The 16676-nt window shown below is 44.4% G+C and overlaps 1 protein-coding gene and 2 long non-coding RNA genes across 5 annotated transcripts; all 3 read left to right on the top strand.

Moving 5' to 3' along the window:
* Positions 1-472: 472 nt before the first annotated feature.
* LOC148696181 (uncharacterized) lies at positions 473-2695 on the top strand. 2 transcript variants are annotated; one of them, XR_015963812.1, is made up of 4 exons: positions 473-785; positions 880-989; positions 1521-1587; positions 2411-2695. It is a non-coding gene; the product is annotated as an uncharacterized LOC148696181 (long non-coding RNA). The 2 variants fall into 2 exon arrangements; XR_015963811.1 differs by having other exon boundaries at positions 1506-1587.
* A 5212-nt stretch (positions 2696-7907) lies between these two features.
* On the top strand, positions 7908-9884 carry LOC148696180 (uncharacterized). 2 transcript variants are annotated; one of them, XR_015963815.1, is made up of 4 exons: positions 7908-7970; positions 8065-8174; positions 8706-8772; positions 9596-9884. It is a non-coding gene; the product is annotated as an uncharacterized LOC148696180 (long non-coding RNA). The 2 variants fall into 2 exon arrangements; XR_015963814.1 differs by having other exon boundaries at positions 8691-8772.
* A 2339-nt stretch (positions 9885-12223) lies between these two features.
* LOC137711140 (uncharacterized) lies at positions 12224-14276 on the top strand. The gene has a single exon (XM_068450349.2). The coding sequence runs from the start codon at positions 12349-12351 to the stop codon at positions 14014-14016; it is 1668 nt and encodes a 555-aa protein (XP_068306450.2). The 5' UTR covers positions 12224-12348; the 3' UTR covers positions 14017-14276.
* The last annotated feature ends 2400 nt before the right edge of the window (positions 14277-16676 follow it).

The following is a 16676-nucleotide window of genomic DNA, read 5'->3' as shown; positions in this document are numbered from 1 at the left end:
GCAGGAAACTTGGGAACTTTCGCTTTCCTACCTGTCACTAAAACTTTAAAAGCAAATCAATTGACGAGGGCAAGGGTTAGGGGTACAAGTTTTATTTATTATTATTATTATTATATATTTTTTTTGCTAGCAAAGAAAATTTATTAAAGAGAAGAACGTCTAGTAGAACCAGTTCTAAGAGTATCAAATAACAGGGTAGCCTTAGCTTCGATCGAAATGCATGCATCTCAAAATCAAAGATTAGCAAACTTAATACCAACATAATGCATGCATCTCAAATACAAAGATTAGCAAACTTAATACCAACATAAGCTAAAGCATCAGCCACAAAGTTATTTGGTACTCCTGAAATTTAGCATTCTTAGAATTATGTTGTTGTAAACAGTGTTTGAAATTTCTTCGACATGGTTAACATTTTAGTGAAACTGTAAATAACAATTGGAGAAAAATACAGAATGGAGGTAAAGTCTAAACTGTGACATCCCGTCCCGGAAATACCGAAATGTACGTATGAAATTACAATTTTACCCCTAGTGTGCTTTCGTCACGTTTTGGTTGTTGTGTTGTGGCATGTGTTTGGAACCTCACACACTTCCACACACACACAGACACTATCCTTCTCTCTCTCCCTCTGTCTTCTCTCTCTCCCGAGTCCTCTATCCTTCTTCTTCTTCCTAAAAACGTACGGACCAACACACATACCCCTCAAACCGTGACAGATCGAGGAAACTAAGGACACCATTCAACTCGTGAGGTCGAGGCGAGCACAACCATACCATTTTCAGGTAGGAACCTCAACGTTTTCACGTCGAATTCACAAGCCCCGATTTATGTACTGTTCATGCAAAATTTATACGTTGAGTTTTTGGGATTTCTAAGCTCGTAGGTAGCTTGGTGGTGTCCCAAGGAGCCTCGGAGTGCTTCGTTGGACGAAATTGGACGTCGGGATCGTCCTACTCGAAGTTGGCCGGTTTTGGTTGTTTGCACAGGTAAGATTTCGTAACTTTTAGCCTTTAAAAGTGGTCCAACGTGATTCTTCTAGTTTAGGGCTTTCTTTTGGTCCAAGAATCATAGAAAACGGTTGAGAAACGAAGGAGAATAGTTAGTTTAAAGTTTTTCCCAGTTTCCGGCGACCGGAGTCCGGCGAGGGTAGGCCGGAGAAGAAAGGGGAATATTCCGTCAAGTTTGACGGAATATTCCTAACGGCAGTGACGGTATCCGGTTAGATTTGACGGAATATTCCGTCAGTTTAACGGAATATTCCTGACGGCGTCTGTTGACACCGTCAGTGTGCCTGGCACGTGGCCGCGCGTGGGGGGCGCGTAGGTCCGTGCCTGTGCTGGCGCGTGGGGGCGCGTGCGGGGTCCAAAATTTTTTCTAAAAATATGGTTGTGACCCTGAGGTTGTGTAGAGCACGTGGGTATATTCATTTGTCCATTTTGAGCAATGTATGAGAAGTTATTACGAGAAACGGGTTATGTGCTTTAAAGTTAACGTTTTTATAGTTGTTTCGCATTTAGGTGACACGTACCCAGAGGACGAGCGTGCACACGCGAGGCAGGGGGGCTACGACCCTTCTACATACCAGTGAGTGGGCTTTTGTTTTCCGTATATACCTATATACATTTATATTCCCAGAAATTGATTTAAAAAGGGTTATTTGCCTTATGCCATGCATATTATTAGTATCGTTTATGCATCATCACATTTATTAGTAGTGGCATGCTTATACATATTTATATGTGGGTGCTGTGGAGGCATAGGTAAGTGCCAGGTAAGCGTTAATTAACGATTGCATTAATTAGTGGTTAAAGATGCTTAGAGAGCTCATAACCTGCACCCCCGGTGTTAGTGCTCCCGCCCAGAGTAGGGCACAGTCCTTCACGTGTTGTTCACCTCCCGCACCATACGCTCAGCTTGGATCCAAGCTAGGTGCATAGGCCTGTCGTACAGACCACAATAGGTGGTTCCGACTCGTAGGTGACCCGCGATTATTCGCACAGCCTTCACGTGATCGTAGCACTAGAGCGTATATATATGTTACACCCAGGCTTGTCGTACAGACCACTTTAGGTGGTTCCGACTCGTGGGCAGGTTTAGATATTGAGATGGAGATTTGAGCTCTAGATGCAGCCGTACAGGTCACGTTAGGTGACTCCGGCTGCCAGATTACATGATATTGATATGGTTATACCTGGGCACTTGCATATCACTTTGAGATTGTGGCATGGCATATCTTGAGCATGATTGGTATACCCTTGAGCATGTTTTGCATGTTTACACATACGTATATATGTTTATTTTCTGGGAAGTATACAGGTTTTACGGCGAGGGGTTAGAAAGTATTTTGTAAATGGTTTTAGAAAGAATTGTTTTTGCCCACTCACGCTTTTGTTTTGCGCCCCTCCAGGTTCTAGTTGCTTAGCCGTTGCGGTGGTTTCCCTTGTGAGCTTTTCGGCGTTCTGACAGACACTCCACATCGTAGGGTCGCCTTCGGGCGTACTATTGTTGTCGTTTCATTTGGACTGCTTTAGACCTGCTCTGAATTTGTATCGCACTAACTAGCACTCATTTTAGTACTTGTATGCTAGTTTTTAATTTATTCGTACTTTTATATTACTACTTATTAGCTTCCGCACGTGCACATGGCTACGTCACCTTTGTGTGACGGCCAGCACGCTCCGATCTCGGTCGGGGTGTGTCAGTTTGGTATCAGAGCCTAGGTTTGGCAGTCCTGTGTCCTTGTGAGTATTCTAATAATTTTGGTGTCTTCTGTCAGAACTATGCCGCCTCGTCGGGAACCCCGTCGCTCTTCTGAGCCTATGTTCCCCGATATTACTCAGTTGGGGGAAGCTTTTGCTACAGCCCTTCAGGCAGTGATGCGCCCTCCCCAGAGGACTCCTCTGGAGACGATGTACAATCTGAAGTTGGATAAGTTTAAGGGCAGTGAGGGACCCGAGAGCGCAGAGCGCTGGCTAGAACATATAGAGAAGACTTTCCGGGTGCTACATAATCAGGGGAACTTGCCTATGGAGAGGTGGGTTGAGACGACCGCTTGGTTTCTGGATACGGAGTCGGCAGCTTGGTGGGAGCAGGAGCTTCGTAGGTTGACTCCGGATCAGAGGATTGATTGGAACGTGTTTACGGGGTTATTTAGGAGAAGATATGTACCCCCTGAGTACATTGACCGCAAGAAGCAGGAGTTTTCCGAACTGAAACAGCGGAAGATGTCAGCGAATGAGTACTACCGTAAGTTTACGGACTTGTCCCGTTATCACCCTGATGTCGCTGGTAATCCGGCGGAGATGCTCCGTCTTTTCCGTCTGGGCACCAGGAAGAAGTGGCGTTCTATGGCGTCTACGGTCCACAGCGAGACTTATCGGGACTTCTATGAGATACTACTGAGGATCGAGGATTCCGAGAATATGTCGAGCGATACTGATGAAGAGAAGGACGGCAACCAGAAGAAAGATGACAAGGGCAAAGGTCAGGCATCGCTCGGGGCCCGTCAGACTCAGAGTTTCAAGAGAGGTGGAGCTAGTTCTAGTTCTTCGAGTGGTGGCTTCAGTGCCACTGGGCAGGGTCGTGGGGGTAGATTTTCTGGTGGCGCTAGAGGCCAGAGGCAGGGCGATGGTGGGCGAGGCAGAGCCCCTATTTGCCGCAGGTGTAACAACCGACATTTCGGTGAGTGTAGACGTGGTAGCAACGGTTGTTTCACATGTGGACAGGTGGGACATAGAGCGGCAAATTGTCCCCAGGGTCAGCAGCAGCAGAAATCGCAGCAGACCTTTATGCCCCCACCTGCACCACTCCAGCAGATCCAGGGTTCTAGTAGTTACGGCCAGACGGGTCGAGGTGGTGCTTACCACTATCAGGGTGATGCTGTCCCTTATGCTCCGGGGCAGTATCAGTACCCTCAGGATCCCTATTCCCAGGGTGGCTATCCCCAGTATTCGGGCGGCTATGTGCCGTATCCTCCAGCCCCAGCGGGTGGTTCACAGTGGTATCAGGGAGGACAGTATCAGCAGGGGGAGATTGCCACTAGCAGTGCAGGATCTTCGAGACAGTCAGGCCAGCCCAGTCAGGGGCGTGGTGCTCAGGGACGCGGTGTTCAGGCGAGCCGAGGCCGCGGTGGGCGTCAGCAGGGACAGGGGCGTCTTCACAATATTTCTCTGCAGGACGCTCAGAACAACCCAGACTTGATTATGGGTACGTTGAACATTCTTGGTTGTTTTGCTAGAGTCTTAATTGATTGTGGAGCTACACATTCCGTAATTTCTCATACATTTGCTCAAGCGACGCAACCTCGCCCCACACCCCTAGGGTATGATTTAGAGTTGGTTATGCCTAGGGGAGAGAGTTGCGTTGTAGATTGTGTGTACCCGGGGTGTCCAGTGATCGTAGAGGGTGTTGCTTTGTCAGCCGATCTTATCCCGTTAGATATTGTGGACTTTGATGTGATTCTGGGCACGGATTGGTTGCACTTCTATCGTGCCAACATTGACTGTTATGGAAAAGTGGTTACGTTTCACCGACCTGGACTACTTGTGGTTACCTTCGTGGGTGAGCAGAGTGGGGTGAAATATGGCGTTATTTCGGCGCTACGAGCGAAAAAGTTGTTAACTAAGGGTTGTCAGGGGTATCTGGCTCATGTGGTGCTGGATGAGGTTGTTACTAGCAGAATAGAGGATGTGAGAGTGGTCAGACACTTCCCTGATGTATTTCCTGAGGATTTACCTGGGTTACCCCTAGATCGAGACGTAGAGTTCACCATTGAGTTGATTCCAGGTACCAATCCTATTTCTTTAACTCCTTATCGTATGGCTCCTGCGGAGTTAAGGGAATTGAAAGTTCAGCTGCAAGAGTTAGTAGATAAGGGATTTATCCAGCCTAGTACTTCGCCTTGGGGTGCTCCAGTGTTGTTTGTGAGAAAGAAGGATGGAACTTTGAGACTGTGCATCGACTACAGGCAACTCAATCGGGTGACGATTAAAAACCGTTATCCATTGCCTCGTATCGATGATTTGTTCGATCAGCTGAGAGGTGCTTGCGTGTTCTCTAAGATAGACTTGAGGTCTGGTTACTATCAGCTGAAGATCAGTAGGGATGATGTCCCTAAGACGGCGTTCAGGACTCGTTACGGTCATTACGAGTTTCTGGTTATGCCATTTGGGTTGACGAATGCACCAGCCGCCTTTATGGATTTGATGAACCGAGTATTCCAGCCTTACTTGGATAGATTCGTCATTGTCTTCATTGACGATATTCTGGTGTATTCTAAGTCGAAAGCGGAGCATGTTCGACATCTTACTTTGGTGTTGAAAAGGTTGAGGGAACACCAGTTATATGCTAAGTTTAGCAAGTGTCAGTTCTGGTTAGACCAAGTTGCGTTCTTGGGGCACGTCATTTCTGCTCAGGGTATTTTGGTTGACCCTCAGAAGGTTGCAGCGGTAGAGAGTTGGGAGCAACCGCGAACCGTCACCGAAGTGAGAAGTTTCCTTGGTTTGGCAGGGTATTATCGGAGGTTCGTTAAGGATTTTTCGGTGATTGCCTTGCCGTTGACGAGGTTAACGAGAAAGGATGTCAAATTTGAGTGGGATGATAAGTGTGAGCAGAGTTTCCAACGGTTGAAGCATTGTCTCACTCATGCACCTGTTTTGGCACTCCCAGACGATAGTGGTGATTTCGAGGTTTACAGCGATGCTTCCTTGAATGGTTTGGGATGTGTATTGATGCAGCATGGTAGGGTGATTGCTTATGCTTCGCGGCAGTTGAAACCTCATGAGAGGAATTACCCTACACATGATTTGGAGTTGGCTGCTATCATTTTTGTGTTAAAGTTGTGGAGGCACTATCTTTACGGAGAAAAGTGCAGGATCTTTACGGATCACAAGAGTCTCCAGTATCTCTTTACTCAGAAGGAACTCAATCTTCGTCAGCGGAGGTGGTTGGAGTTGCTCAGCGATTACGATTGCACGATTGATTATCATCCTGGTCGTGCGAACGTAGTGGCTGATGCACTTAGCAGGAAGTCACAGGGCCGTATTAATGCGTTGTACGCTAGTCGTGCTCCTCTTTTGGTGGACTTGCGTACTACGGGGGTAAGGCTAGAAGCCGAAGATCGAGATGTGGCATTACTTGCTAATTTCCAAGTTAGGCCGATACTTGTTGATCGGGTGCTTGAAGCCCAAGTAACTGATCAGGAGACTCAAGAACTTATTCAAGCTCGAGAGCAAGGGAGGAGGCGAGACCTCAGAGTTCGGGATTCGGATGGCATGTTGATGCTAGAAGGTAGAATGTTCGTGCCTAAGAGTGTGGAGTTGAAGAAAGAAATTCTCGATGAAGCACATATCTCGGCTTATGCCATGCACCCAGGAGCTACTAAAATGTATCATACCATTCGACCATTTTACTATTGGCCGGGTATGAAGAGGGAGATAGCCGAGTATGTGAGCAGGTGTGCTGTTTGTCAGCAAGTTAAAGCAGAAAGGAAGAAGCCGTTTGGGTTGTTGCAGCCGCTTCCCGTTCCAGAGTGGAAATGGGAAAATATCACCATGGATTTTGTGTACAAGCTCCCGCGTACACATAATGGCTTTGACGGCATTTGGGTGATCGTCGATCGACTCACTAAGTCGGCTCATTTTATTCCTGTGAGGGAGAAGTATTCCCTGAGCCGTTTAGCGGAGTTGTTCATTTCGAAGGTTGTAAAGTACCACGGTGTCCCAGTGAGTATTGTCTCGGATCGAGATCCACGATTTACGTCGAAGTTTTGGGTAGCTTTCCAGGAAGCTTTGGGCACGAGATTACTTTACAGCACGGCGTATCATCCACAGACAGACGGACAGTCAGAGAGAACTATTCAGACCTTGGAGGATATGCTGCGAGCTTCGGTGTTGCAGTTTGGTGACGCTTGGCACCAAAGATTGGATTTGATGGAATTTGCCTACAACAACAGTTTTCATTCGAGCATTGGCATGGCGCCATTTGAGGCCTTGTATGGCAGAGCTTGTCGCACACCGTTGTGTTGGTCAGAGGTTGGCGAAAGAGTTTTAGTGGGTCCAGAGATTGTCGAGGAGACTACTCAGAATGTTCAGGTGATTAAGTCTAACCTGAAAGCAGCTCAGGACAGGCAGAAGAGTCTAGCGGATCGGCGTGCTACGGACAGAACATATGAGGTCGGAGATTGGGTATTTCTGAAGCTTTCACCGTGGAGAGGTGTTGTGCGGTTCGGAAAGAAAGGGAAGTTGAGTCCCAGGTACATCGGACCATACGTGGTCACAGAACGAGTTGGTGAGGTAGCTTACAGGTTGGAGTTGCCCCCGGAGTTGGCTAGAGTGCATAATGTTTTTCACGTGTCTATGCTCCGACACTATGTTGCTGATCCATCTCACGTGATACCTCCTCAACCGCTTGAGATTAACCCAGATTTGACGTACGATGAGGAACCGGTGACGATCATTGATTGGAAAGAGAAGGTTTTGAGGAACAAGACAGTGAATTTGGTGAAGGTTTTGTGGAGGAACCATTCAGTCGAAGAAGCTACGTGGGAGACAGAGAATCGGATGAGGGATTTGTACCCTCGATTGTTCTTTGACTACTAGGGGGTTGCTGCGTTGTTGTTTTGAATTTCGGGACGAAATTCTTTTAAGGTGGGAAGGTTGTGACATCCCGTCCCGGAAATACCGAAATGTACGTATGAAATTACAATTTTACCCCTAGTGTGCTTTCGTCACGTTTTGGTTGTTGTGTTGTGGCATGTGTTTGGAACCTCACACACTTCCACACACACACAGACACTATCCTTCTCTCTCTCCCTCTGTCTTCTCTCTCTCCCGAGTCCTCTATCCTTCTTCTTCTTCCTAAAAACGTACGGACCAACACACATACCCCTCAAACCGTGACAGATTGAGGAAACTAAGGACACCATTCAACTCGTGAGGTCGAGGCGAGCACAACCATACCATTTTCAGGTAGGAACCTCAACGTTTTCACGTCGAATTCACAAGCCCCGATTTATGTACTGTTCATGCAAAATTTATACGTTGAGTTTTTGGGATTTCTAAGCTCGTAGGTAGCTTGGTGGTGTCCCAAGGAGCCTCGGAGTGCTTCGTTGGACGAAATTGGACGTCGGGATCGTCCTACTCGAAGTTGGCCGGTTTTGGTTGTTTGCACAGGTAAGATTTCGTAACTTTTAGCCTTTAAAAGTGGTCCAACGTGATTCTTCTAGTTTAGGGCTTTCTTTTGGTCCAAGAATCATAGAAAACGGTTGAGAAACGAAGGAGAATAGTTAGTTTAAAGTTTTTCCCAGTTTCCGGCGACCGGAGTCCGGCGAGGGTAGGCCGGAGAAGAAAGGGGAATATTCCGTCAAGTTTGACGGAATATTCCTAACGGCAGTGACGGTATCCGGTTAGATTTGACGGAATATTCCGTCAGTTTAACGGAATATTCCTGACGGCGTCTGTTGACACCGTCAGTGTGCCTGGCACGTGGCCGCGCGTGGGGGGCGCGTAGGTCCGTGCCTGTGCTGGCGCGTGGGGGCGCGTGCGGGGTCCAAAATTTTTTCTAAAAATATGGTTGTGACCCTGAGGTTGTGTAGAGCACGTGGGTATATTCATTTGTCCATTTTGAGCAATGTATGAGAAGTTATTACGAGAAACGGGTTATGTGCTTTAAAGTTAACGTTTTTATAGTTGTTTCGCATTTAGGTGACACGTACCCAGAGGACGAGCGTGCACACGCGAGGCAGGGGGGCTACGACCCTTCTACATACCAGTGAGTGGGCTTTTGTTTTCCGTATATACCTATATACATTTATATTCCCAGAAATTGATTTAAAAAGGGTTATTTGCCTTATGCCATGCATATTATTAGTATCGTTTATGCATCATCACATTTATTAGTAGTGGCATGCTTATACATATTTATATGTGGGTGCTGTGGAGGCATAGGTAAGTGCCAGGTAAGCGTTAATTAACGATTGCATTAATTAGTGGTTAAAGATGCTTAGAGAGCTCATAACCTGCACCCCCGGTGTTAGTGCTCCCGCCCAGAGTAGGGCACAGTCCTTCACGTGTTGTTCACCTCCCGCACCATACGCTCAGCTTGGATCCAAGCTAGGTGCATAGGCCTGTCGTACAGACCACAATAGGTGGTTCCGACTCGTAGGTGACCCGCGATTATTCGCACAGCCTTCACGTGATCGTAGCACTAGAGCGTATATATATGTTACACCCAGGCTTGTCGTACAGACCACTTTAGGTGGTTCCGACTCGTGGGCAGGTTTAGATATTGAGATGGAGATTTGAGCTCTAGATGCAGCCGTACAGGTCACGTTAGGTGACTCCGGCTGCCAGATTACATGATATTGATATGGTTATACCTGGGCACTTGCATATCACTTTGAGATTGTGGCATGGCATATCTTGAGCATGATTGGTATACCCTTGAGCATGTTTTGCATGTTTACACATACGTATATATGTTTATTTTCTGGGAAGTATACAGGTTTTACGGCGAGGGGTTAGAAAGTATTTTGTAAATGGTTTTAGAAAGAATTGTTTTTGCCCACTCACGCTTTTGTTTTGCGCCCCTCCAGGTTCTAGTTGCTTAGCCGTTGCGGTGGTTTCCCTTGTGAGCTTTTCGGCGTTCTGACAGACACTCCACATCGTAGGGTCGCCTTCGGGCGTACTATTGTTGTCGTTTCATTTGGACTGCTTTAGACCTGCTCTGAATTTGTATCGCACTAACTAGCACTCATTTTAGTACTTGTATGCTAGTTTTTAATTTATTCGTACTTTTATATTACTACTTATTAGCTTCCGCACGTGCACATGGCTACGTCACCTTTGTGTGACGGCCAGCACGCTCCGATCTCGGTCGGGGTGTGTCATAAACTTCACAAGATCACAAGATATAAGAGAAACTCTTAAATTTCGGTTAAAATCAACATATTTCGTCAATATTTCCGACACATCGGTTAAATATCTATAAACTGGCATATGACATTCCCTAAAGTTTCATTTTAAATATCCATGTTTTTTAGCAAATTTTCATCGAAGACAATTGATCTTAGTATTGACATATCTATCGATATTTCTATAAATTTACATATCGGTATTTCTACAAATACTGATAGGGAATTGTTATTGGCACTTCAAAAATCTCATTCTACACTCCAAACTTTCTATATTTGGAAAGAAAAATACACTTATGAGGAGTGTAGAATGAGATTTTTGAAGTGCCAATAACACTTTCCATACTGATATTCTAAACACGAGTTGGAAGAGATTAGGGCATAAAAATGTTCAGTGGCTAGTTATTATTGGCTACTTTTTTTTCTTTGACATAGATTTTTTAAGAGCTTTAAACTTTGAATGCCCGAGCTATTTCAGCCTAGACCAAATATATATTAAAAATTAAATTTTGTCATGCGAATGCCTATACTAATTTGCATATACTAATTTGCATATATTAAATATAAAATAGTACTATTTATACATTTATTTTTTATTTTTACAAGTCCCTTATTAATGTTTAATTTTAATTTTTTTTCAATTCATTCATTATTGTGACAATCAAAATAAAAAATACTGTATGCGTGGATTACATCACCTAATTATGATCTAATAAAAGAGGGGTATAATTGAAAAGAATGTGGGTCCCGCTTTGAGTCACTGTATGAGGTGGGACCTAAATTTGGCTCAAGTCCCGAGTATTATAATCTTATTTTTCAGTCGAACCTGCTATGCGGGCTAGTTGCTTCTTCACGTGCTTTGTATCTACGTGTGTTGCACGTGGTAGTAAACCAAACGGCGCGGACCGCGTCAGCGTTTCCCTCCACTTTAGCTTGGCTCGACTCTACTAAATACTATATATATTGGGCAAAATTTAATCAAATTTTTTATTTACGGTTTGGCTTTATTTTCACAAGTTTATAAAATTACAATTTTATGCATATAGATTCATAGTTAAGGATTAAAGTATAATTTTATCTAATTTTTTTTAATTAACAACACTACGAAGGGTTGAGCAAAATAATTATAATTATGCCAACATGTCATTGAAAAGTTAAGCAAAATAATTTTTAGTTCAGACAACTTTAGTTTTACATTACAAAGACTTTGAGTGAAGATTGAGGTCAATACGAACTACATCTAATTCTTTTTACTTAACTCCATATAGTGATTTATGCAGTCGTGGATAATAATAACCGCCGTTGATAAATTAAGTTTATAAAATAAAAAATTCAGTAGAATGTTTATGACGTCATTAACATGTATGAACAAACTAATGTTAAATGTGACATCCTACATCGTCCAGGGAAGTGATCCTTATATGTACATTCCCATCCCTACTTAGCACGAGGCCTTTTGGGAGCTCACTGGCTTCGAGTTCTGTAGGAACTCCGAAGTTAAGCGAGAAGGGGGCTTGAGCAATCCCATGATGGATGACCCACTGGGAAGTTGCTAGTGAGTTCCCAAAAACAAAACCGTGAGGGAATGGTAAGCCCAAAGCAGACAATATCGTGCTACGGTGGTGGAGCGGGCCCGGGAAGTGTTTCCCCCCGGGCCGGGATGTGACAAATTGGTATCAGAGCCTAACACTGGCCGCGTGTGTGCCGACGAGGACGTTGGGCCCCTAAGGGGGGTGGATTGTGACATCCTACATCGTCCAGGGGAGTGATCCTTATATGTATATTCCTATCCCTACCTAGCACGAGGCCTTTTGGGAGCTCACTGGCTTCGGGTTCCGTAGGAACTCCGAAGTTAAGCGAGAAGGGGGGTAGAGCAATCCCATGATGGGTGACCCACTGGTAAGTTGCTCGTGAGTTCCCAAAAACAAAACCGTGAGGGAATGGTAAGCCCAAAGCGGACAACATCGTGCTACGATGGTGGAGCGGGCCCGGAAAGTGATCCGCCCCGGGCCGGGATGTGACATTAAATATTCAAAAGTTTTCTTTTAGCGAACACCCAGGTAAGTGAATATATTGATGTAATTTATTTGATGTTTTTGATAAAATAAAATAAAAGTTATTTTTAAATAAAATGTTAGATAAAATGTTCACATCTTGTAACTTAAAATAACAAACAAATGGATAACTGTAGCCTAATTCGAGTCCGTTAAAGGCGCGCGAGACCACTCGCGGCAGTTGCGTGTGCGCCGAAGCCGCCAGTCAAATTCCACTTCACCTCTTACTATTTCTTCTCCTTCGCCATCACCTCCCCCCCTCGTCGTCATTTACTCCAACATTTCCCTCTCTCTCTCTCCCCTCTGTAAACCCTAAAAGGCAAACCCCCAGACTCTCTCTCTCTTCTCACTTTCTCTCTCTACAGAAAGCCAGCAGAAGCCATGAAAGAACCAGAAAACGATCCAATCGCATCGTCGACCCAGCTCATCTCTTCACTCTACGACCAAATCCCACTCATCCAAACTTTCAAAGGTAAATGGGCCTTAATCCGGGACAAGCTCTCGGAGTTCCGGGCCCAGCTTGTCGACTTCGCCGACCTCCCAACCTCCACCTCCCACCCTCTCTCCATCCACCTCCTCCTCTCCGTCTCTCAAACCCTCAGCGACGCCGTTTCGCTCTCCCTCAAATGCCAGACCGCCAATCTCTCCGCCGGCAAGCTCCGCACCCAGAGCGACGTCGACTCGATCCTGGCCCGCCTTGACCGCCACGTCGCCGACGCCGAGATTTTGATCAAGAGCGGCGTCCTCCTGGACTCCGCTGTCTCGTCCGTCAGCAGCTCCTCCTCTAAGAGGGAGACGGTTCGGGCCGAGTGCCGGAACCTGGTGACTCGGCTCCAAATAGGAACCGCCGAGTCGAGGAACTCGGCGATGGAGGCGCTTTTAGGGCTTCTGCAGGAGGACGACAAGCACGTGATGATCGCCGTGGCGCAGGGGATCATTCCGGTGCTCGTGCGGTTACTCGATTCGAGCTCAATCGAAGCCAAGGAAAACGCCGTTTTCGCGATATCGATAGTGTCGATGGTGGAGAGCGGCAAGCACGTCTTGATTGCGGAGGGTTTGTCGCTGTTGAATCACCTGATGCGGGTGCTCGACTCGGGAAGTGGGTTCGCAAAGGAAAAGACTTGTTTGGCACTTGAAGCTCTGAGCATTTCGAAGGATAACGCGAGGGCAATTGGGTCTAGAGGTGGGATTTCGTCACTCTTGGACATTTGCCAGGGCGGCACGCCCGGCTCGCAGGCTTCGGCGGCGGGTGTGCTGAGAAATTTGGCTGGGTTTGCCGAGAATCAAGAGAATTTCTTGGAGGAAAATGGGGTTGGTGTGCTTTTGGGGCTTGTGAGTTCGGGGACGGCTTTGGCTCAAGAGAATGCGATTGGGTGTTTGTGTCATTTGGTTTCTGGGAGTGAAAGTTTGAAGCTTTTGGTTGTTAGGGAAGGTGGGATTGAGTGTTTGAAGAATTTCTGGGACTCTGGCTGGAACAATAACAATCGAAACCTCGAGGTTGCGGTCGAGTTCTTGAGGCACTTAGCTTCGTGTTCTCCGATTGCTGAAGTGCTTGTTTCTGACGGGTTTGTAGCTAGGCTTGTTGGGGTGTTGAGTTGTGGTGTGTTAGGAGTGAGAATTGCAGCAGCTAAGGCCGCTTATGAACTCGGGTTTTGCTCAAAAACTCGAAAGGAGATGGGTGAGCGTGGCTGCATTGACCCATTAATCAAAATGTTGGATGGTAAAGCCATTGAGGAGAAAGAATCAGCTGCGAAGGCCTTGTCGGAGTTGATTTTATACGCCGGTAATCGAAAGATTTTTAAGAAACATGAGGGTGGAATTGTGAGTTCAGTTCAGCTTTTGGACCCATCAATTCAGAATTTGGATAAGAAATACCCTGTTGCCTTATTGGCAGCGCTTGCACATTCAAACAAGCGGAGGAAGCAAATGATTGCTGCCGGTGCGTGTCTACATTTACAGAAACTCGTCGACATGGAAGTAGAGGGGTCTAAGAAGCTCTTGGAAAGCCTCGGTCGGGGTAAGATTTGGGGTGTTTTTGCCAGATCTTGACGATGGAAGACTTGACGAATGCCGAATTTCGGAGCATAGACGTACACGAAGATGATTCATTGATCTGTATGTACAAAACTTGTGATTACTTTTAGTTTTGGCTTTGTTTTTCCTGTCTTTTTTCCAACCTTGTTTATCATTGCTCTTCCTTCATGGTAGAAAAATTAAATTAGCTTCACTGTATCTAGTTTTGGTGACCTAACTGGATAAACGTTCTTTGTTTTCTCAACAAAAAGCCAATGATTGATGTTGCTGCCTTATTGCGAGTTCATACATGTGTAGCAAACTTTTTGCGACTTCATTGACTTAACAATCTAGCCAACCATAGTTAGTAAAGATTGAGCCTTGTTTAGATCGAGGGATAAAAGAAAAGGGAGAAGGTGGAAGGAAAACCGGAATGCGAAAATCACTACCTACCAAGGATTTGTAAGGGTGAATTTTCTGTTATGGTTTAACGTCAGTTCTCATACTAATATTTTAAAAGATTGTACAAAAACATGAAGCGACAGGAAGCACACAGAGAGTTCTTATCATTTCTCTTCTCAAATTTCTGAGTATTGGTCAATTCACAAAAATGAAGAAATTTGCAGTTAGGTCCCTGTTTACCAAATCCCTGATTAATTTGATGAAAGTTTTGGACCTGGAGGACAATTGATAATTATATATAATAATTAAGAGTGGGGCCAGAACCATGTGCTAGGACCCTATTACTGGATTATTTGCATTACTGTCTCTATTATGTTCCTCCCCTGTAATGCCAGTTTCTTGTAAACTGGTATGCCCCCCTTACCCACTATCACCCTAATCATCTTCTGCACTCGTCTCTGGTCTTTTGCAAGTGTCAAATCTTTTTGGCTCTTGGCTGCACGTTGGAGACAGTCTATCTATATAATGGGTTGTATATTCCGTCGTGTCTGTCTTTCTGGCGTGACAAGGAGATTGATACGAGGAGATATACAACCAGAGATAGCTAAGAATATCTCTCGGGATTGATTTTGTAATTGAGTAGTGTTCATCGGATTGCCGTACAAGTTATAATCTCAATTCTTTCAGCTAATTTGATGGTTTAACAGGTGTTTGGAGTTTTGTGGTCAAGAAGCATGTGGTTTTGTTAATGAAGCATGTGCTTTTGTTCCATCGGTTGCCCAATTTCGCACTCCTGTGTTGGCAAATCTCCTAACCATTATTTGCCATATATACACACACACGCAATTACAGGTGGTAAATCAACCCAATGGGTAACTATTAAAACCCGTTAAGTGTAATGCAAACAGTCGGAATGAACTAATTTGGAAAGAAAATGACTATGATTCTGTTTGCTTTGTTGGATTGTTCCTAATTGGAAATGAAATAAGACAGCTAATGGGTTTTGGTGGCCCATCTTTAAATTCTTCACCTTATTATTATTATTATTATTATTATTATTATTATTATTATTATTATACTCTCTAATGGAATCTTTGGAGAAAATAAGGTCAAAGTGTGATTTTTAGTGATGAAAAGATGTAATATTCTCACTTAATCCAAAACAAGCTACTTCTATATGATTTTTTTTATTATTTTTTACAAACAATATTCTAATATCGTGAAATGACGTGAATACTAACATAACTAATTGACTTAACTTACGTAAATTGTAATAGATATGCTTTGATTTTCATCATCTGCTTTGGTACTACAATGTCCCGTTGCCACCCCTTTTTATTATTGTCCTTTGACTGATGGCATTTGGTTTTCGGTGTTGTTCAAGTGTGGTGTTCCTTGGCTAAGACCCTCTTGGCCTTTTTTTTTGTCATGTGGGCTACTAGCCGTTGGAAGGGAAAATCTTTATCGTCGATGATGTTGAAGTTTTATCTTACAGCTACCATGGATTATGCATGGAAGAGCAGAACAATTGTAAATTCAATAACTCATGTCAACCCGCTATTGTGGTTCTTAACTCAATTGAGTCCATTATTAGACTTAGGTTGAGTTCTTTGAAAATCGTTCATTCCGCTGCTAATGAGTTTATTTTACGAAAATAGAATATTTCCAAGAATAATTAGCGTTTGTTATTACTGCTTTGGTGCAGCGTTGTTGGCTTGGTTGCTGCAGCTTTTTTATGCTTGTTTGTATTATCTTTTCTCATCAATGTATTTTATTTATCAAGAAAAAGAAAAAAACTGGGTACTGTTTGCTGAGCTGAAAGATAAGGGAAGGGAGTTGAGAGACATTGCCCGGAGCTGATAGACATTGCCGATATTAATGGAGTTTGGGTTGCGGAATTTCGGAGCCTATAAATAGATGTTGCGGCCCATATGTATCTATATGTGTATTCGGCTCTGTGTTCCAAATGGATAAATATACTTTGTTAATGATAAGTGCAACCCCTTTAATAGTCCCCTGAAAAATCTAGAGGACACCCTACCAAATAAATGCCAATCATTTAACATATGTATGGAAGTACTTTTAAAATAATTAAATAAAGTATTAGAAACTAACCGAAGATATGGTGCCAAAATCGACCATAATGACATTCTAATATTCATACAACTGACTCACTTAACGGAATATGGCTTGATCATTGTTATTTTGTGCTTTCAAATCACCAAAAGTGTTTCTAATAGTGTTTTAGTCGAAAAAGGTCAACGTGTTTCGGGGTTGACAATCAAGTGCATTAT

The sequence above is a fragment of the Pyrus communis genome, chromosome 6, assembly GCF_041283825.1.
Source record: "Pyrus communis isolate YQ-2024b chromosome 6, ASM4128382v1, whole genome shotgun sequence".
Taxonomy (NCBI): Eukaryota; Viridiplantae; Streptophyta; class Magnoliopsida; order Rosales; family Rosaceae; genus Pyrus; species Pyrus communis.
The sequence above is the reverse complement of the archived record's forward strand: the minus strand, read 5'-3'. Positions and strand labels throughout refer to the sequence as shown.